This window comes from Dipodomys ordii, unplaced genomic scaffold, assembly GCF_000151885.1.
Source record: "Dipodomys ordii isolate 6190 unplaced genomic scaffold, Dord_2.0 Scaffold43, whole genome shotgun sequence".
In the NCBI taxonomy this organism is placed as follows: Eukaryota; Metazoa; Chordata; class Mammalia; order Rodentia; family Heteromyidae; genus Dipodomys; species Dipodomys ordii.
The window spans coordinates 13,453,656-13,476,910 of NW_012267259.1; the positions used below are offsets into that span (position 1 = coordinate 13,453,656).

Consider the following 23,255-nt stretch of genomic DNA (forward strand, 5'->3'; position numbering starts at 1 on the left):
GAATGTAGAAGTCCTGTGAATGTAGAAAATCTGCTCCTGTTCTGTTCGACTTAATTTAGACACCCACCCTTTTTCTTATATATCTGTTTTTTTAAGACTAGAAAGACATTGACAAGTTTCTGACAATTTGCTCAGAAGTTACACATTCTGCATTATGTAACCTATCCAAAAATATCTTGTACTCATTTCAAGGGTTAAATATTTTACTGCTGCTAATGAGTGGTTTGTGATTTTAGTCTTGCAGTAAGATAATGGAATTTTCCTATGAACTTGTGAAGGCAAATCTGTACTTGAATGACTGGATCAGATTATTAGTTAAATACATAAGCTGAATTTTAGGCAAGCTCTGTATCTCTTGTCCTGTGATCATTTTAAGGACAGTTTATAAATAAACTTTGCTCAAACTAAGATGGCCTTGAGCTATAAATCGTGCTGTCTCTGCCTCCAAAGTACTGAGATTTCAGGCATGAGCCACCACGGTCAGCTTAAGTAGATGTAGTTTTAATTTTGGAATCCAAAGGATCATTTACAATTAAATAGTTTGTTTTGTTGATACTGTAGCCATGACAGTTATTGGGAATTCTCCCTCCATGTTTTTTTCTTGCAGAGACTGTATAAACATTTTTGTTCTCTCAGCTAATTCGAAATACAGAAAATGCACTTCCTGAAAGTAAAAAAATAAATTGTATTTTTTCAGACAAAAGTGGAATTTTAGGCCCTCCGGGGCACAGGGAGCTGAAAATCAAGTTTAATTTAGTCCTCTTTACCGGGTGACTGCAAGATTTGTATCTATGGAGAAATATCATTACTTTCCACATCTCCAAACTCTAGAGGTTTTAAAGATGAAAGCAAGATTTTGCAGGGAAAAATGTTGACAATATGCTAAATAAATAGTAGTAAAAAAATAGGTTGAATCAGTCATTGTAAGGTACATTTGTAGAAAAGTTTGTTTAACTAAGAATGTAGTGTGGTTGAAACCTCAGAGAACGCATTTCACCATAGCCCTGTTTACAGACCAAATAACCAGAGGGTAAATCTAATTCCTCCCTTAGTTTCTCCTTCCAAAAAAGCAGATAAGAGCTTTCCTAAAAGCCAACATTGACAATGTACTCTCACAAGGAAATAAAATGACAGTAGAAAACATTAAAAAAAGACCTAGAACATTCTCACCCTTTTTAATGTCCACAGAATTACAGGGAGATAGGTCATTGCTAGGTTTGTTGGTAAACTCTGTAACCTATGAGAAAATAAGATTCCACTTATAGTTCTATTTGGTAAATGACAAGGCTACTTAAACAATTTAGAATTCAAAATATGCAGCAGAGCCCTTAAAAAATGCCAAGGATTTATAATGTAATCAGTGGAACTTTAAAACAAGTGAGGGATCAGTGTGAACAAAGAAATTCTACTAGCATCACACTAGCTCAGGACAATAGATCCGTTGTAGAGATCACTTTCCTTTAGGATAACTTTCTTGAAGGTAGAGAGGTGGTGTCTGCATTCCAGGTGGCAGGTGTAGTTTCTTCATTATAATTTTATGTACATTTCACTCTCTTCACATAGGGGTCTCACTCACATTCTGGTCTAATTCTATGTCTTGGCATATGGCAGCTTAGAGAAGGACTTTGTCAAATTAAAGAGGATCCCTGCCCCTAAACCCAAGGCCAGAAGACAGGAGGAGGTCTTTCCTCAGAGGCTTTTTATTTTCTGACAGCTCTGGGATCCTTTGGTGCTCTAGAAACTTCCAAATTCACAACTGTTGGGTTTTCAACATTGTTGGGTTTCTCTGTGTACACACACACACACACGCGTGCACACACACATATGCACACACATATTGCTTTTATTATCCTGAAGTAGTTGTACAAAGGAGTTGCCACTTCATAAAACAGTTTATGAATACAATATGTCTTGATCAGTGTCACCCTTTTGAAAAATTTCACATATCCCTCCCCTCCCCTACCCATTCCTTTCCTCTTTTTTATTTTGTAGGCTATATATTAGATTCTTGTCTGCATTCTATACATTTCTATTATATGCTACCATTCCAAGAAGACTAAGTAATACCATTCTTGCACTAAAAATCGAGGGGAGAAAAATCACACTTATTCAGAAGAGATTATCCAACATTTTGGCAAATTTTTATTCCCAAAACTTTTTTTAGGTAAGGAGGAACCTTCTCTGAAGCGTAAATATTGTGCTTGCTCTGCGTTTTTGATGAAGAGGCCTAGTGAATAACAATGATAAAAGTACCATACTTAATTTTTTGCCTATTTTAAATGAATTCATAATTTTTATTCTAGTATTAAACTTATTATTCTCAAAGAAATTTCTTTTAAAGTGGCCCGTACACCTTTAATATTTATGCTCATTCAAGTTTCTGTATTCCTTTGACATGTAACTTTCAAGATTCATGAATACTTATTTTTCTTAAAAGTTAAGGCTGCCCTGTTCAAGATCTATTTCATCATGCCCCAGTTTCTCTAATTGTGAAAAAAAGACTGTGGTTTGATCCTCGTCTGTATTATTTCTGCAAATCTGAATATATAACCCAATAGATCACAAAGCATTGAACCTAATATCTCTTTCATAAAGTCTAATATATTTATTTTCTCAGTGTCACTTAAGTCTCAGAGGTATATTCACCTAGAGTGCCTATTGCATTTTCCACTTGCTTTCTATTTATTTTCTAATTATATCTTTGTACTTTAAGGTTTAGGATTTTAAAATTCTTACCCAATTTCCATGATTATCAGTATATTTCATCCCAGAGTGAGTTGATGGGTTTTCTATGCTTGATGAAACATTGAAGAGGGGTAGAGTGGCCTTTAGGACTCTGAATTGACAAGAGTGAGCATTGTCACCTAATGACAATTAGGACTGATCAAATCCTCTCAAAATGCAGGTGTGTCCTTAAGAGCAGTGTTTAGCATTGCAATTCTTTCTTGAATATGCACTATACTCATAAAATTAGCTAACATACCACATATTAAGGTAATGTAAAACTGAAAAAGTTCATCTTGGTAGGAAGCACCATTGTGTAACTTAAAATATTAATTATGCATATTTTTACAAACTGAATACTGTGTATAAAAATTTAGTCTGCTATATGCAAAGTTATTTTGCAGGTATATTCATTTGTAGATTCATATATTCACATAAACTATCATTTTTAACATTGTTACCAAAAGAGCTGAAAGAATGCCCAAGTTAAAAAAAGAAAAAAACAGCATGGATTATTCATCAAATTTTTACTTCTGGACAAAGACTATTTTCTACTGGTAGTGTCTGTCAAAACTCAATTGCTACTCTGCTCCCCCCCCAAAAAAAAAACTGCAGCAAGCAGCTGATGCTCATTCATGGTCTCTCCTCTGACATGTGTTATCAAGTAGATAGGAGCTAGGAGCAAGTGTCTGTCATGTCTAATTCTGTGGTCTTAAAGAACTCGTTCTGTTCCCTCTGGAAGAGAAAGGCTGAATGGAAAGAGCATTAGTGGTTTGGAAACTTAGTGAATGCAGGTAACAGTTGTTATTTCTAGTTAAAAAGTAAAGTATTTCCGCATTTGATTAGATCCTAAAGAAAGCTAGGGTTTTTTGTTTTGTTTTGTTTTGTTTTCTTCATTAGTGGAACATTAATTGGCTCAAAGTACTGTCAAAACTGTTAACTTCATTGTAAGGATGCAAAATCTCAGTAAGTTCAACTTTCAAGGTGGAGTGGAGTGTTCTCCTCCTGATGGGCTCCAGTGATTACCGGGGACCGTTAAATCAAAGTTGGAATACACAGAAGCACGGCTTCAACAGGGGCTTCCTACACTGTGGTAATTTCAGAAATGATTCTTATCTGTCGGAGATAGCTCAAAATTATAATAAGATGCCATGACAACCAAATATGCTCTAAAACAACAAAAAAACCAGAAACACACACACACATAAACAAAGGAAAACAGTTGTCAGATGTGAAGACTGTACTCCTACCTACTTAGGAGGCTGGGGTCTGAGGGTCAAAGTCCAAAAACAGGAAGGACAAGTACATTTGTGGGACTCCTATTTCCAATTAACCATCAAAAAGCTGGAAGTGAAGCTGTGTCTTAAGTGGTAAAATGGGAGCCTTTAGGAAAAAACAACGACAGCAACAGAAACAACAACAACAAAACACTGAAAGATAGCGCTCAGGCTCTGAATTCAAGCCTCAGGATAAGCACAAGAAAAAAAAAATCAGCACTTGCTGAAACATTCAAGAATTGTCAGGTTGTTTTCCTAGACTAAAAAGCGTACAATTTTTGAACAAGAGCAGCACTCATAACAATATTTTTTGTAGCCATAAATCGAAAGTTCTGACTGATAGGATAAATAAAATACATCTATACAAAAGCTCTTCTGAGTACTACTTTCACCTGCAATTAGAAAATACTCAGAAATCCTAAGATTTGAAACAATATCTTCTCTAAAAATCTAATACACTGGGCTAGGAAGGTGGCTCAGTGGTAGAGTGCTTGCCTTGCATGCATGAGGTCCTGGGTTCGATTCCTTAGCACCACATAAGCAAAAAAACCCAAAAGTTGCTCTGTGGCTCAAGTGGTAGAGTGTTAGTCTTGAGATGAAGAGCTCAGGGACAGTGCCCACACCCAGAGTCCATGCCCCATGACCAGCATAAAACAAAACCAAACAAAACCTAATACACATGTTTATCTTATTATGAAAGTAGTAATTTATATTTCATGAGAATCTCGTAAAGTGTAGAGTTTCAGTTACATGACATTGGCCTTACCAGTTCAGAGGCATTACGTCCACACTGCATTCTGGGATTACATGTGCCCCTGTGACTATAGATCTATCTAATAAATGAGAATAAATTGTGATGTCTCAGAAGTCTTCCCCAATATTTATGATTTACATTTAAATGTAAAAATAGTACCATCCACAGATTGCTAATCTCCTAATCTAATCCTTCCTTCCTTCCTTCCTTCCTTCCTTCCTTCCTTCCTTCCTTCCTTCCTTCCTTCCTCTCTCCCTCCCCCCTCCCTCCATCCCTCCCTCCCTTTTTGTCTCTCTCTGTTTCTGTCTCTGTCTCTCTTTATTTTCTTTCTTTTTTGTGAGGGTCTTGGGGTTTGAATTTAGGGCCTCGGCACTGTGTTTTTGTATATATAACTTTTTCATTGTGAAAATACTGTACAGAGGGTTTACAGTTATATGGGCAAGGTAATGAGTTCATTTCTTATCCAGCATTGTTGCCTCCTCCTTTGTTTTTCCCCTACCCTTCCTTCCCTCCCAGCCCTACAACCACACTTTTTGAGCTGGGGTTAGTTCTCTAACACATAAGTCACAGCTTTATTCCCAACTTTTTCGTGATTGTTTGTAGATGTGAATTTCATGTATTTTCCTGCCTAGGCTGACATTGAACTAGAATCCTCCAATCTTAGCCTCCTGAAGAACTAGGATCACAGGCGTAAACCACCAGCACAAAGCTAGAATGCTAATCTTACTGAAATTTCTTAATCTAAATTCAATTTTCCCCAGTTATTCCATTTGGAATGTGTTCAATAGTTGTAGGACTTGAAAATTATCTTTGCCCCGTGAAATCACTTGCAAACTTTGTGATGATTTTTAATTTTGGAGAAGTATTACTTATTAAATTCCTTTTTACACATGTAGTTAGAAATGTGATAACCAAGAAACAGAATTATGCTCTCTTTGCTTAATTACCCTATTAGAAAACACTATGAGGTTTTCTTCCCTTCTGTTCACTTGGGGTGTCTTAGACCTCTTATGAACAGAGTCAATTTGAAAAAAAATCATACTTGGTTGGTATATATTGATATAAGGAAGAAAAATAAAAGATGACTAGAGATTTAATGTTGAAACAATGAGCAGACATGGTAAAGATCCATACTTTTAATATTCCATATAGATACAATGTTTAATGGTCTAATGCTTAATTATGAATGCTTAATCAAAATAGTTACACAGATAACATTAAGAGTAAATAAGCAAAGAAACACAACTCATCTCTTAGAAAATTTTAAAAAGTCAGGGGGAATGTGGGAGAGAAAGTTGAGAATATTCAAACGTTGACGGTGTTTAAGATGCATAGTATTCATAAACTACTCGTATGAATGACAACTTCTTTATACAACTATTTAAAGATAATTTCTAAAAACAGAAAAGAAACAAAGAACAGCAAAAGACAGACATGTAAGCTGTAAGACTCTCAGATAAACATTGTAAGTTTGGAGATAGTATTCATAAACCCAAGCATTGTGGTGGAGCAAACTAGGATTGGAAACACTAAAGGAGGAATATGAAAATTCATAGAACAGTAAGACAAGAATATTAATATTAAGACAAGAATACTTGTGTTGTAGACACTAATCAACTGAACTTTGTGCATATATAACTTTTGCAGTTTTCCCTGTAACATTGCAATGATCAATTACAATCCACGGATAGGCAGGAAAATGAAGTCAGTAAAATGAAAGATCATTTTGTTGCTTTCAGTCTGAAGAAGGGTGCATGTTCTCTGTCCTTCAATGCTGTGTGTCATGACCATATATGGTTGATTTTTACCTGTTCATCAAAATGGTTAGACATAAAGAAACCAAACGAGAAAAGGCAGCCACTTGTATCAGTGTTCATTGTTAGTGTCAACGCAGTGATTCATGATGCATTTTACTGGGATTTGAAATCTTACAGGAGTCATCAAGACTGCCCTCCCAAACATGGATAGAGAGGCTAAAGACCAGTATTTGCTTGTCATTCAGGCAAAGGATATGGTTGGCCAAAATGGCGGGCTGTCAGGAACCACCTCGGTCACTGTGACACTAACTGACGTCAACGACAACCCACCCCGCTTCCCACGAAGTAAGTGTCCTTTGCTTCAAGAACTCTCTTTGCATGCCTCAGGAAACATTCTAGAGTATTTTTAAAAATAGTTGCTAAGCAGAGAATTTTCTTACTGCATTCTCCCACAATTGCATTGCCTGAGGGCAATCATCAGGTTACCAATATACACGAAGCCAAATGTCTCCAAAGGAAGATGATTATTTTTTTCTTTAATCATATATTGAACACAGGCAAATATTCATGGTATTTATTGATGTGTCTTTTTGCATCACAGACTTATTTGTGTTTGGTGTGTTAGGAAGATGATGGTAATTACTGGAACAATTCTTCACCCTCAGAATACTGCCTTGTCCTTAAAGACTAAATCAAACTTATACTTCATTGGATCAAGTAATTGTTGACACATATAATCTGTAGAATGTAGATTCCCTTTAGTATTTTCATAGATATACATTTCATATATTATTATTAGTTTGTCCCTATGGCACATTCTGTTTCAAATGAAATGTTTCAAAAGAAATCAATTGAAAACAACAGTACAACACATTGCCTCCACCTCAATTCTATCTCGACTGAAGTAGGTTTTGATTTACTGAAGCAAAAGTCAAAACACTCCCAATTCTATGTAGAGTGTCTTGTTTAGGACATTTCATCATGATTTTTTTTCAGTTGCCCTATATATTGTTTTTGGCATGGTTCTTTAACTTTTTGTTACAGTGAGAAAAAAATCATTTTCTCATGCCACTGGTTCTCAAATTCTTGTCTAATAAAAGTGGGGAACTAAACTTTCTATAATAATACATGCCAAACAAGGAAGCTGTGTGAACAACCATGAAATCCACCTCTTCCTTCAAATAGTCTTTCCTTAGATATTTCCTTTTACTTTTCTCCTATTTTTCATTATTTATATTATTATGCAACAAAAATAAGAGTGCCCCTGGTCAACATATCTCAAAAGGAAAGGCACAAAGCCTTTGTGCATCTATCCATCCAAAATAATATTTATTGAAATGAACTCCAGGAAATGAAATCAAGAGGGTTTTTTTAATTTGTTGTTTATTGTTTTTGTTTTCTTGCCTTTTTGCTCTGTTTGTTCATGTATGTGTCTTTGGTATTATAAGTGGAGGCACAGAAATGAAGGGTCAAAGGGTGAACAAATGCTACAATGGTACTCACTGGATCCTATGTTGAAAATGAACTTTACAACTTGTGTGTGGGATGGGAAGGGAAAACTGGGAGAGATCAAGGGAAGAGGTGACATTTTCCAAAAGAAAGGTACTCTTTACCTGACTCATCTAAGTGTAACCCCTCTGTATATCACCTTTATAATAACAATAATTTTGTTAACATTTATTGCAAGATTATCTTTATAGAAAGCAAACTGCTAATCTTCAGCGAGTTCATGATGGCCTGTCATAATGAAGTAGAAGTTTTTGTAAGAGTAATAATATAATTATCTTGGGCTTATAATAACATTAACTGCTTGATGCTTCTTTAAACCCCAGATGACAAGAATTGGTCCTTACAGTTCTTGTGGCTTCAGTTGTCCTGCTTTTCTGGGACATACACAGCATTTCTAGCTTATTAGACACTCCCTGTGCACTAAAGGGAAGGGAGCCAAGGGTATTCCATTGACGTTTGTTCCCCTTTTTCTTTGGATTTTCTCCACAATTTAATTACCATTCTAACTTTGAAAGTTTCAAGTTGGACAAAGGACGTTCCCTTATGTGTGGAAATAATAACCATCTACCGCAATCACTTTTTAAAAACACAGGAAGTATTCACAATTTTTAGGAAGCACAAACAAGTCTGAGCCTAAAACTATAAGTGATTCTTCAGCCAGAAGAACACTGCCTACCCCCTGTCAAAAAAATCCGTTCAAAAGCACCAGTGCACCACCCTTTAACAGATTTGCTAACAGGAAATGGAGAAAAGGCCCAGGAGGCCTGAAAGGAAATGATCACAAACACAAAATAGTGAAGAGGGGCCTTGTTCTGTGGCAGGTTGTGTTCCCCTCTTCATCTTACTCTTAAATGCTATTTTGTGTTTTTTTTATTTAAAAAAATTTTTAGTTACAGTATGGTGAAAGGAATTATTTTAAAAAAGATATAAACAAATGAATTTTGAAAGTTGTCTGCTCATTTTCTTTATTCCTGCTTAAAAAAAATCTCCTGTGTTCTTGTACTATTGTGCCTCAAATCAGCTCTTTAAAAATCTCAACTAGATAATTTTGCTCCTTGGTAAATTTATAAAGTAAAAAAAAGAAAAAAAAGATGAATTTGGCCACTCATACTTCCTTGCCTAGTTTACTGAAAAATTCTTAACGAAAGATACTCAGTAAGAAGGGTGGTATGGCTCATAGCAAGAGTCCTGGCTACTCTAGAGATTGAGACCCACAGTAGTTTTGATGCCAGCCAAGCAAGAACACGAAGCCCTGAGCTAAATTAACAGCATTAACTTGTCAGAGATATTTAGGCTTGTTCTTGGCCAACTGAGACCAAATCTATATTTTTGTTAATATTTATAGAGTGTCCATTATATACATTTTAGACATTTTAATTATGTTGAATTTATTTATTTTTATCATAAATGACAGTACATTTATTGCCACTAGCAGTAGAGAACTAGAGCCTCTTGTCTTCTTTTTCTTCAGGTTATTTCTTATAACCAATCTCTTGATGTTTTGTGAATTTTGTCTCTCTTAGCCCTTACTTATTGAAAAATGAAAATAAATAAATAAACCAGACAAAAATGCTGTCTTAAAAACTCCAAAAAATTAAGCATGGTGGTTGGCTTGGTATATGGTGCTGTTCATGTCTTATTTTGAACTTCACAGGGTCTTACCAGTACAATGTCCCAGAATCCTTGCCCGCGGCCTCAGTTGTGGCCAGAATCAAAGCTGCCGACGCAGATATAGGAACTAATGCAGAAATGGAATACAAAATTGTAGAAGGCGATGGCTTGGGGATTTTCAAAATATCTGTCGACAAAGACACGCAGGAAGGAATCATTACCATACAGAAGGTAATATTTGCTGCGTCCTTGTTTTTATTTTCATTTCTATAAGGACGGCACCACAGAGGACACCGCTGTTGGTTGAGGGAAAATGTGAGAGACAAACGGAATGGTCAAAGGGAATCATTGGCATTTTAACTTTAAAATAATAATTTATTTTTAGGTCTCAGTCATTGGGAAACTTCAGTGACATTTGTAATAATTTTCATCAGTTTTACTGTCTGAATAGACCTATATCCTTTTCTGCAGCACCAAAACAATTAGACACTCTCAAGTACACTATTTGAAAGATGTACTTGAACAGAGACATGTTTTGTTTCTTGGCCAGTCGACTAATGAAGACCTGTGTTCAACTTGAAGACATTTCATGTAAAGTAGACGCAAACATGTATTGATGGACAGAATATCAGCAAAAATAGAAGTAGAGGCTATATACAGACTTGTTATATTAGCAATTATCACTGCATAAAACTTCATTAGATAATTCATACCTGTTTCATATAGAAATTCTCAAATTACTTAAATGGAAATAAAAAAGAGAAAAAAATCCAGTACAAATGACAAAAATGTATGTCTGCCACAATAAATTTAAATATATCCCCATAACTGATGAAATAACAGATACATTTTATTACCTCTTCAATGTATATAATGATATTTGTTCTAAATAAAGAAGAGAAGTCGAAGATACTATGTAGTATTATAGGGAATTTGATATATTCCAAATATTTAAAATTCTTAATATTATAAAACTCCAACATCTTGAAGACTGAAATATGTATCAGCATGAAAAATCAGGTATATAACTATAATTAACACTCACTGATGATTAACATATAAATGCAGAAAGTTTTATTTTAGTTCTTATACTAAAACATATGTTTGATTTCAGGCCAATAGACAAAACACTGCTGTAATTATTTCCAGTGGACAGCTGCTATTTGAGCTCAGCTGGTAATAATCTTTGTATGTAAGTTTTAATAAGTAGGATAGGCAAACTGTTGGCAAAATGTTTTATTTTGTGGTCTAAGATAAAAAGAATATTATAAGAGCTCAAATATTTCAAAGATGTGTGAATTCAACTTGCTAAAGTATTTTTAATATATTTTGAAAATATTTTTACTGATTCTTTATGTATGTTATATAAGACAATGGCGAGAATCATGTATATATGCATATATAAGCAATATGTATATTATATTATATGGTATATAAACATGATATATATTATATATGTGATAAAATGTAATATAAATTTTTAAAAAATTTCGGCATGTAAAATTTTGGAATGGACTTTTGTTGTGGTTGTTGATAGCATCCTGACTAAAACCAAGAAACTCAGAAATAAGATAAAGGAAGTTTCCTGGAATCATTCTTAGCATATTTTCATATTTTCCCTGTGATATGCAGAATACTGTGAGCAGGATACCAACTTGACTTATTTGTGAGTACATCTTTCAGTCCCTCTGACATATCAGAATACTTTTATAAGAAAATTGATAGTTTGTTGACAAGATTAATATTAAGGTAAATAATTATTTGTTTTGATAGCTCCAAATATGTAAATATCACTTTTATTCATAGTTATTTAATAATCAGTTGTATAGAAATTTGTACTTATCTCTAGTGCATTCATGATATCATCTGGACTTAGTTATTTTATATTATAAAAATATTTGCATATTTTCTCATGAATAATGTGTTCCTATAGAAAAATACATTTTTCCAGTTTTGAGAAATTATTGTAATATTCTCAAATATTCACATTTATTATAACTAATGCAATGTATTAAGTATGATACATACATACACACACACATATATATGTATATACACAGACAAATGTCTTATATAAGTGTCTTATCTGAGCAGCAGGGAAAACAGAAACACTATTCTTCATTGACATAAAGAACTGTAGATTTTTAATGGGCATTGTGAGAGATTACTCTTAAATATGTGTTTCTCCAGTGCTAGATAAAATGGATACTGTGATAAAATAAGCATAATAAATGAAACAGAATATTTCTGTGGAGGTTCCTATAAAGTACAATTTAATCATCCCTCCTCTACTGAAATAAACATCACAATTTAGTCTAAGTTATAAAGGCTGCGACAAGAATAGTGTTAACCAGTTAGAACGATGTTCATGCTACTTCTTGGGTATTTACAAATGATTGTGTGGGGATGTTTACAAGCAGTGACATAGGGATTGTAAATTCACAAAGTGAATTTTACTTGAGTAAAATCTGTGGTTTTCATTCCACCTAGAATTCCTCTCTTACATATTTTCATACTTGAATTTATGACTGAGGACCTTGAGTAAGGTTTTTTCTCCTCCACGGAGACATGTCAATTCTTCCTTTAATGTAGTTTTGTTTTCTACATAAATCCTCAGTTGGAATTAAACATGAAATTTTTCTTCAATATAGCACGTTACTAGAGCTAGAGCACAGTAAAACATGAGCATTTTCAAGATGCATTTCCTTTGAAGGATAAATACACACTCCCAGTGTCTGGCACCTAAATAAGTTGCTTTGTGGCTCACATTGTCACACATCCAAGAAGACAAACATGGGTCTCCTGAGGACAAATCTACTGTGGGATCTCCCTAATCTCCTCTTGTCCACACCTACAGGAGGCTAAATGAAGTCAAAGAATAAATACTACCATGTAGACATTGATGATGCTGGCTTCCTCCAAGTGCACTGAGGGTGTTAGGTAGGGGGTCCCTCCTGGATTCAGCTGCACACATTTGAGATATATGAAGTCAGTTTTTGTAACTACTACTTGCAATAAAGAGGAGCTGAGTCTAAAGCCACATGTGTTTTCTCACTACTTCTTCACTGTATCCCTGATGTGTGGTGAAGAAAAATCACACTGGTGGCATTTCCATTTTATTTATTTCTTTCTTCTCATTAAGTTTTTCCTTGGGAGATTTTACTCAATTAATTCAGTTGCCAAGTATAGGCAGTTCACAGCATGTATCTCAACGACACTGACCCCATTTTGCCAGGAAAGGAATACATTTTTTATTATTTTAGTAAAGAGACTGAAAATTTAAAAAACTAACATAATGGTGCTGATTTGGTGGACTATTGAATTTCAGGCAATATTTTTTCCCGTTCCATTATTTGGAAGTCTATGTGCTTACAAGTAAGAATATTTTTACAACATTATGCACATGAGTTCAGTCTGTTTATCACAGTGTGATATTAGCTGTGATTGAGTAATCAGGATCAGAGATGAACAACAAACTTCACCAAGAAAGGAGAGAGTAGGACAATATGAGCTGAATGATGATATGAATCTAAATGTCAGGGCATGACAGATATGATCAAAACAGGACAAAAGGCAGTACACCTGCATATATGCTGAAAACTCAGCATATGTGTGGGTCCAAGATATCTTCTAATAAGTACATCCTGAAATGGAAATGTCTAAATAAAAGTAAAATGTGCCTTACTTTTGTATTTTTATGTGGTATGTAGATTCATAAATGGGCTGCAAAAAGCAGAATTCAAGAAAGAGAAGTCTAAGAAATAGGTATGTTATAATTTTGTCATTATATCAAGAGGGTAAAAGGGAAGCCTCCAGGACAAGGAAAATATTTCAAATTTGAGTAAATGTTAGTGTTACTATGATGTCCTCTGAAATAAGAATGGGGGGATGGTCTGGAATATGTTATTTTTGATGTGCACACATACATGCATATACTATACAGGTAGATATGCTTATGTGGTTGTAAATAAAGATGTGAAACTCAAGGAGATGGTCTGGATTAAAAATTTAGAAAGAGGTTTCACATGCACAAACGTGGCAGTCAAAATTAAAGGGGTGATTGTTAGTATCTTTGAAAACCATATACACAAACTGAACCTGACAATTTTTGTTTTCATGGAATAGGAAAATTCTGAAAACAAAAATCTGTCATAAAGTAGTAATTCCCAGGATGAACGTATGTTAGAGGGTTTAAAAACCACGAACTGGAAAACATCCTAAGAAACAAGATTTAATATTCATATACAGGAAAAGGAACTGAATATCAGAGTAATAATTTGAAGGGAAATTTTGAGGGCTCTTAGATTAGAAGATTCAAGAGACACGAAATCATGTCCATGTGTAGACGTAACCTCTTCCTCAGAATTCAGTTTGGTCATTCAAGTCTCGTATTATAGTCCATTTTCCTACGCAATGCTTCCATGCCATGTCAGCATCTGAAGCTATCTCTTCTCACCCCTTTCCTCTCTGTAATTGTATCTGTAATGTATTGCTGCCTAACAACAATCTAAGGTTAGCATTTTAAAAGAAAAGTAAGCCTTTTGCAGGTTATCCCAGTCTGGGCTCTTTTCTGCTCATCGTCGCTGGACCCACACAGGCATCAGTGATCAGCTAACTGGCCACTCCTGGAGAGTGCAGCTACAGAGATAGTTGCCTATTTGATTGTGCACCAGGAAGGTGGATGTGTATCTGCCAGGAGTTACTAAAAATCCTAGGCTAGTGGGCTGGGAAGGTGGCTCAATGGTAGAGTGCTTGCCTTGCCTGCATGAGGCCCTGGGTTCAATTCATCAGCACCACATAAGCAGAAAAAGCCAGAAGTGGTGCTATGGCTCAAGTGATAAAGGGCTAGCCTTGAGCTGAAGAGCTGAGGGATAGTGCCAGAGTTCAGGCCCCACAACTGAAAAACAAAACAAAACAAGACAAACAAAAACCTAGGCTTGTGCCTAAGACAGATACTAGGTAGTCTCTGAATGCTGCTATCTAGTAGTGGAACAATAGGATGATGGCACATCATGTTGACAAAATTTAGAAACAGAAAAATCCAAATTTGAGTAAGGAGTGGAGGAGGAAAGAAGAGAGAAAATAACAGTGATTTTAGACTCAGGAATAGAAGAAACATACCTTGAGTCTCAACTCTTCTGCAAAGAGACTAAATAACTTTAACCACTGATGATCATACTGTCAGGAAGTGGTATTTTAGTTCCCTAAACACCTGAAAAACAAAATGAAATAAAACAGAAAAATCTTCAGGGAGAAAGGATTTCTCTGATACCCAGGTCCAGAGGCGCCAATCGTTTGATCCATTCCTGGGGGTCTGCAGGAAGTCAGAGCTGGCATCACCGCAGAGAGGTTTGCACCGATCTGAAGCTCTGATGGGAGCCAGGAAGCAAAGGGAAAGAGCAAGGTGCCTGGGGTGTGGAGCGCCACCTCTGGTAGTTTAGCAAACTTCCCAATAGTGCTCTACAAACGTAAATTTGTCAACAGATAAGGTTAAAGCCCTCATGATTGGTTCAGCATCTAGATTCACCACCAATGGCTACAACTGATAAGCTTTTGTATGGCCATTCCATATTCAAACAATAAAAAGAAACGGAAAAGTAAGGTAGTCTCTCCGTTTTGCTACATTCCACCACTATCTTCTCTCCTCAGATCAAACAAAGACTGGGAAGGTGGCTGAATGGTAGAGCGCTTGCCTTGCATGCATGAGGCCCTGGGTTTGATCCCTCAGCACCACATAAGCAAAAAAAAAAAAAAAAAGATCAAGAAATATTTGCCACTGTTTGATGGAAATCTCTAGCAAAATATATGCTGAAATATCACTGGATTGTGCTCTGGATTCAAACCTTCTATAGAATGATTGACAGTGCCAGTATGGCTTGTGGAGAAATACATACATCAACATGGTAAATGAATACCACTCAGGTTTTGCATTTGGCTAGAAAAATAGACGTTTGTAAATGTAGTCATATAGGGTTTTATTTTCGTGTGTAGGATTGGGTGTTTTGTTGTTGTTATTGTACTTTTTGCTTGAAAAACCATAAAAGATCATGTATACTCCCAGTAGCAGGTTCTGTTAGATAAGACAGGACCCTTCCCAAAGAGACTCATGGAACCTGTGAATATGTCACCTCACGTGACCAATGGAAATGTGCTGGTGTGGGTCCATTAAAGAGCTTTTAAAAATGTCAGATTATTCTGGACCCTATAATATTATTGTTCAATACAAGCACAAAGATGCTTGTAAGAGGACCACAGGGTAAAGGAGGGTTAAAAAAGACAGATGCATATAAAAAGATTAAATGCTAAGCTTTAAAGATGGAGCAAAGGGCTGGGAGCCAAGAATACTTGTCTTTAGAAATTGGATGAATTCCCCCATGGGTCCTCTAGGAGGAATGAAGCCCATTAATATCCTGATTTTTTTTCCAACTTATGACATTCAAACCTATAAAGTAATAAACTTGTTAACTGATTATATTTGCAGCATGTTTTTATCATAGCAGAAGGAAATTAATACAAAGTCTAATGGGACATTTCAGGAGGGTGAAAGCTAATCCAAACAACAGAGCACAATGAGGAGGCATCATGGCTTAGGTAGGGGTCCGTGGTGGCTGAGTTAGGCTTTCTGCACTCAGTGAGCATCATGTGTAAATACCCTAGATAGCTTGGTGACAGAAGCTCTCATTTGGTCTTTGTCTCTTTGAGCTCACCATTCCATCACAGCTGGTTGTTTGCTGTATCATATTTATACATTTTTTCCTGCCTTCCAGAGCCAGTACCTTCACATGCTATTTCTTTCTTTCTTTTTTTTTTTTAGTTAAATGATCTGCTTGATGTTTCCCACTCACTCCCATTGTTGTTATGAGTCAGTGGGAAGACAGCTCCCGAAGCTGCACCAACAAGGTTGCTAGCATGTGATCGTCAGCAAGAAATACACACGTGTTTGACTCCACTGCCAGATCTTTCCAAAGCCTCTGTGTAGCTCAGGTGGTCTCTTAAGTCGAGCTGATAGCTAATGAACAGTGAACAGTTAATGGATTCATGTTATGAAATTCCTACAACCGCTCTGACATGCTGAGGATTATAAAATCTGCAGTGTTAATGGAAAAGCATTTAAAGATTTATGAGGCTATCTTTGTGTATGTGTGTGTGTGTGTGTTCGTGTGTTTGTGTGTGTGTGTTCATCTGAGAATCAGAAACAGGCTACGTATTATATACTAGTGGTCACAGATTTGGGAAATCATATATGTATATATGCATATGTATACATATACATATAACACATACACACATATATATCATCTGATATATATGTCTAATCGTACCAGACAATAGATAGGCAGATAAGAACTCTATAACTTGGGCAGTCCATTTTGTATTTTGTGTATTTTTCAAAATATTTCTCACCTTTTAGCCAGGTCATAGATTGCTATCTTCCTAACTACATCTCCCATGTAGCTGGTTTTAATAACATGAAGCACCACATCCAATTTACTTTTTGAGATGGGAACTTCCTAACTTTAGTCCAGGCTTGCTTTGAACTATTATTTTTGTGATGGGAGTATAGTGTGAGACACTATACTCAGTGGGGATATTATGTTCTGAATACTTTGGAAATAATATCCATAGCTTGTTATAGTTAAAAATGTTAATTTAAATATTTTTGTTCATCTAAATGCTAATTTTATAATTATAAAATATTGATTAAAATACTGATCTGGAAACTAGCACCTATAGATGTAATCTTTTAATATGTTGACATAATTTAATGTTTTGGTTCACAACAATCCTCTAATTGTTCATAACACTGGTAAATTAGAGAGCCCAAAGAAAGAGGAATTATTCTGAATAACCTGATCTGAGTCACAATACTCAAATAATCAAAAATGTTCCTCTATGAGGACTACGGGTTATGTGAGGGTGAGGAACTCTCTCCGCATTACTACTAATCTGTTCCCAACAGTTGAATGTGTTCATCTACTGTGCTGAGAGTCAACTATGATAAACTAAAATTATTGCTGTTGTTATTGTTATTTGTGATCCTGGGATTGCATCCAAGGCCTTGCACCTGCTAGGCTCACTTTCCAGTACTTGAACTGCACTCAGCCCTTTTGTAGATTTTTGCTGGTTCTTGCTCTCCCTGATAACTTTGCCTAGACTTGACTCATTCATGGTTCCCCTTCTCCCTCTCAAATAGCTTGGATTACAGTCGTGAGTCACCATGCTATTCTTAAATTTTAATTCTTAAAGGTATTAAAAATAATAACTCATAGGAATCTAAAATGAAAATGGACACACCCAGTAATTATTTCCACTCATTCTCAATTTTCCTATGTTTTGTTATTTTTTACACATTGTCTTTGGTTTTATGAACTCCTTTTCATTCAACATTCACTTAATCAAAATGTTTTAAAGACATCTACCATAGATATGCAAACTTACTAGCTTGGAAGACTTGTCTGAAATACAAGTCCATTGAATCCAGTATAGTAAACAGACAGGAAACAGTTAAATTCCTCAAAAGGAACCCACACAGAACAAACAGTTCACACCAACCCCACCCACAATCCCCTCCCTATCCAGCCACCCCCCCCAAGCTATATGCCTCTAAGACTTCACAGGTAATGTCCATTCAAACAGAATGAGTTCAGATAACTTAGAATTATGTGTGATTATAGAGAAATACTTCTACTGAGAAAACGTACTCAAAGCTGCAGATCACTTTCAAGCTTCTGAGGGGATTTGTTTTTAGAGTAAAATTATCTTAAAAGGAGAGTTATAATACATAATTATTATTTTCCTTACTAGAACACATTGCAATTGTCAGAGCAAAAAAAATGCACTGGACAAGACTAAACAATTAAAGAACATTTTATTCAGAGCTATTGCCACAGGGGACAAAGAAAAATTTAGACTCAGTCTTAAAAAATTTACTTTGCTAGCATGAAAGGCTGGAGATACTTTAAGAGTTGATATTGGAAAGGGGGCACAATCTGTGTTTGATAATCTCCTTTACCCCAGCAGCCAGTGTTTGCATGAGAAGAGGTACTTGTGCAGGGTGGAATAAGGTTCCTTTAAAGGTAAGCATAAATCTTTGGTAGAACCTGAGGCACAGGCTCCATCTTCTCTGATGGCATAACACTGTTTAAAAAATATTTACATCTTAAAGGGAGATGAGAAAGGACAGATATGACTAATTTTCTAAAGTACATGCTTTAAGAAAAGGGAGGTCTAAACATACCTAAGCTGAGAGGACATTTTTGGTCACAACCCAGGGAAGGAAAGAAAAAGAAATGTACCAGCAGTTCAGTTGTACATAATAAAAATATGTTTTGCTTTTAAAAAGTAATTGCTGATGACATTAGAGCTCTTATTATTGTATGTAAATGTAGAGAAATAATTCTTGTAGAGAAAACTTACTCAAAATTGTAGGTTGGTTTTAAGGTTCTGAGGAATTGTTTTATTCAGAGAAAAAAAATACCTTAACAAAAATGTTGAAATACATACTTGTTTATTCTATAAGCTTATGTGAGCCCTGTATTTGGGGGAAATGTAAGATTTGTGTTTATTTGGTTGAGAAATAGGGAGAATATTAAATGCTACAGAATGAACTAGATCTAATAGAGAAATGGATTCTCCAGACTGGAAGGAAATGCAGAGAGCCTTTGTATGAATGCATCATCAACCATGATATATTTAATATATAGACATGCACACAAACATATATACCGGTGGGCATAGAATATTACCAGTAGATGATAGCATATTATGATAGCAACTCCAGGATGAAGAATTTCCAGGCGGATTTCACGTGGATCAGTCTCCAAAACAACATCATTTTTCAAAGGCAAAAAGCTGAAAGTCAGTCAGTGTGTTTAATGAGCGTATATTGGGCTGGACCCTAAGGCAAACTTTTGGAAACAAAAAAAAATAGGGTCAGTATTTTATTGAATGGATGTAATGTCATATTTTTTATTGTGAGTTGGTATTGAAAAAACTAAAAAATGGCAAGAAGAAAATTTGAGATTTTACTAGTTGTTAGAGTCTCTCTGTTAAAAACGAATATTATAATCTGACTTGTTCAAATATAGACCTAAGTGCTGGAGAAGGAAGAAAATATGAGCCAGTTACATTTACTTGAAAAGTAACTTTGTCTTTTGGTTTTACAATTTGATTTGGGTTATGATTTATAATATTCAGAAAAAGGGAGCAATATTACCCACCCATGATTTAGTGTTCATTTTCTGTTTTTCTATGATTAGTTAAAATAATTTTAATACCTATCATAATAGAATATCAAGGAGAATTATTAAAGCACATGGAAATTCTATAGAATTTAAGTTTCCCTGTCTGTCTGTGAAGAATTACAGACACACAACTGCATTCATTCATTTATACGGAGCCCTCAAAGCCTTAAGCTAACTATACAACTCTTATAGGAACTTGGCAGATCTCTGTCTTAGACATTTATTTCAACATTAAATTTTATCACCCTTGGTGACAATGTTATGAAGAACTCTCTTTCATAGTTTGAGTACAAACTGCTGCTTCTATGGCATTGATTTCACTTGACAGATGAGCAAGCATGTCTGAAAAGTCCCACAAAGGCTCTATGACTTCTCTCGTTTCTAAGTGACATATATCCCATGCCTGTGCTTTAGCCATCCTATTTGTTATTTGCTGTATGGGCTACAGGGTAACACAATTTGAGATTTAATTTCCATATATATATATATATGTTTCCAATTATTTATTGTTTCAAAGATTTAAGAAAATCAGGTTCAATAGTACTTTCTTTTTTTCTATTTAGATTATCTCAGTTATCATTTCCAGTTTACCAATTTTAATCTTCATAATGAAATCTAACAGTAGTGTGATGAATCTCTCATGTGAAAATCAATAATGACAAACAGAACCAGAAATTAAAATATTCTTGCACAAACATTCTCTCCCATTTGTCTTAATCATCTTTTCCATCATACCACTATAGTTTTGAAAAGCAGATGTTTAGCTTATTGTGATATGGTCTGGAAATACTTTTATGTAGCAATCCCTTTTGTCTGTGATCTTGATTCATAGCTTTTCATCTGGATTATTTTATTGCTCTGCTTTCCTAATAAGTTTTAGACAACCAATCATCATAGAACGTTGTATTTCAACTTGACTTCGTGGTTCCAGATGTTGATGCCGCATGCACCTGCCTTTCAGATATGCTTAAACATAACTTGGCACAAAATAATTGCATTTACTTCTGTAGGAATTTTAAAGCATTCTGTTTTGAGAAAAACTTTTACCTGAGAACAGAAATGTGTGATTTTTCTTTTTGTAATATAAATAATCTGCATGGCTCTTTCAAACATAGTTGTGGATTTGCATTCATTTGAAAAGAAATGAAAATGAATTTTTGACACATGATTTATATGTGTGTATGCATGTGACATTATTTATATGATCACACTTTATGTAAAATAGAGTATATATCACATATGCTTCAGTAGATGTCATATATATAATATAGCATATATACCTTGTATTCTATTTATTTATCTATATTTTAAAATTTATTTTGATTGACACCTGGATTGAGTTGGTATGCATGTACACCTGTGTCTATGCCAATCATATTCTCATACACATACTTGGTACATTTGCATTGTAATTGCTTTGATGTTAATATGTAGAAGTCAGTAAAACATGCTTACTATTTCACACCATTTATTTCAAGTTATTTATTGATTTCAGTAAATTTTGTTTTCTCAATGGTCACAGTGAGATTGGAAAGCATAAAAAACATGCAACTCTGGGTCTGTTAGATAAAGGGGAGCATACTACAGTCACAAATATCTCTACATGTTATGTATATAATTACTACTGATGTTCACAGATGATGCTTCAGTAGACAACGTTAAACTGTCTTTGGATTGATTTTTGTCAATTTCTTTATGGTTTCATCCAGTCACTATGTGTGAGGAACACTTCAGCATGGTTAATCCTCTCTGAAAATTAGTATAAAGTAGATTCTAGACTACAAGTTCCAATCATCTAATATAAGCATACAGTGTGTGTGTGTGTGTGTGTGTGTGTGTGTGTGTGTGTGTGTGTGTTGATTGATTGGAGAATAAAGAAGGCAGGCTTGATGATGCTTTATGGAGAATGGCTGTTTTCAGTCTGGACAATCTCAGTGTGCCTGACACTGACACTACAGTTTGAACGCCTGACAGTTCACCCTCTCCATGTAGGCCCCAAGCTAAGGTGCTTCCTAGTGCGAAATTGAACGGACAGTGATGTTTCTCTTCTTTTTGCTTGTGAACTCCTGAGTAATGCACTTGCATGATGTGGTTGAAGGATATGCATATGAATGTCTTGCTGCAAAACATTTTTAAATCCGGTGTCTCTCAAATAAAAATGTACATCTGTCCAATAGAGCGAGCGGTGGAAGTTACCTCCATAGTGCTTCCCATAGTCTTGGAGCCAGAAGAGCAGCAAGGTCCTGATTGGCATAACCACTTATTAGCTTTGAACGCTGATGCTGCACTTTCACGGCGGAGACCTTCCTATGCCTATTGACATTCATAAACGATAAGGTTGTGCTCTGCTGACTGTCTAATTGGCAATTTAATTTTCCTAATAACTGTCCTTTACAGGAACTGGATTTCGAAGCCAAAACAAGTTACACGCTCCGCATCGAAGCTGCGAACAGGGATGCCGACCCTCGCTTTCAGAGCCTGGGGCCTTTCAGTGACACAACCACGGTGAAGATCATTGTGGAGGATGTGGACGAGCCCCCCGTGTTTTCCTCCCTCCTGTACCCCATGGAGGTGTCAGAAGCAACTCAAGTTGGCAACATCATTGGCACTGTAGCGGCTCACGACCCAGATTCTTCCAACAGCCCTGTGAGGTAAAACCTTGATCTCCTCTTCTATTGTTTTTGCCTCCACATAAGGGTACACACTACTCTTGGAGCCATGAGGATGCTCTATAGTGATTCTTCATTCATAACAAAGGTAAAAACCCACTTATGCTCCTACAGAAGCATCTCATTTCCTTATGAAATCATCTCAGCAGAAAGGAAACAGGATCAAAGCAATGTAAGATTTTACTAACTCAAAAAGGTTCTCCAAGGGCATCATTGTTGAGAGCCCTATTTTTAAGTACTAATGTCATGTCAGGGACTAATCACCTGATCTGATTAAATTGGGGGTTGATTAACTCACTTTTATAGTGATCTGTTTGGAAAGTATGCATTTTTTACTTTATTTCTATCTATAAAAATAAAATAATTCCTTGTATATTTATAAGGATACCTACAACGATACTTTAAAAATACTTAAAATTCCCATTAGGCAGACTTATAGCTAGATTAGACATACTTTATAGTCAAATAATTTCATTGATCTAATATAGTTGTTTATAAACTTTTTTCTAATATACCAACTTTCAAGTTTGTTCTGTTAGCCATCAGTCTAGAATCTAAGGTATGTCTGGGACCATATGTGTACACATGTGTGTTTGTATGCACACGTGTAAGTGATACATCATCACTTCAATTAATTTTATGAATGAAAGGAAGCTGGAAAATATGAACAATGAATTAGACAATTTGAGCTTTTAAGTGTGAGAATGTAA

The 23,255-nt window shown here is 35.4% G+C and overlaps 1 protein-coding gene across 1 annotated transcript in view; it reads left to right on the forward strand.

The window, feature by feature from the left end:
- Positions 1-23,255, forward strand: part of Cdh7 (cadherin 7, type 2) — a 105,136-nt gene that overhangs the window by 54,376 nt on the left and 27,505 nt on the right. The window contains exons 5-7 of the mRNA XM_013018904.1: positions 6,690-6,857; positions 9,676-9,863; positions 22,274-22,527. Coding sequence (XP_012874358.1) covers positions 6,690-6,857; positions 9,676-9,863; positions 22,274-22,527 — 610 coding nt within the window. The remainder of the gene's footprint in view (positions 1-6,689; positions 6,858-9,675; positions 9,864-22,273; positions 22,528-23,255) is intronic.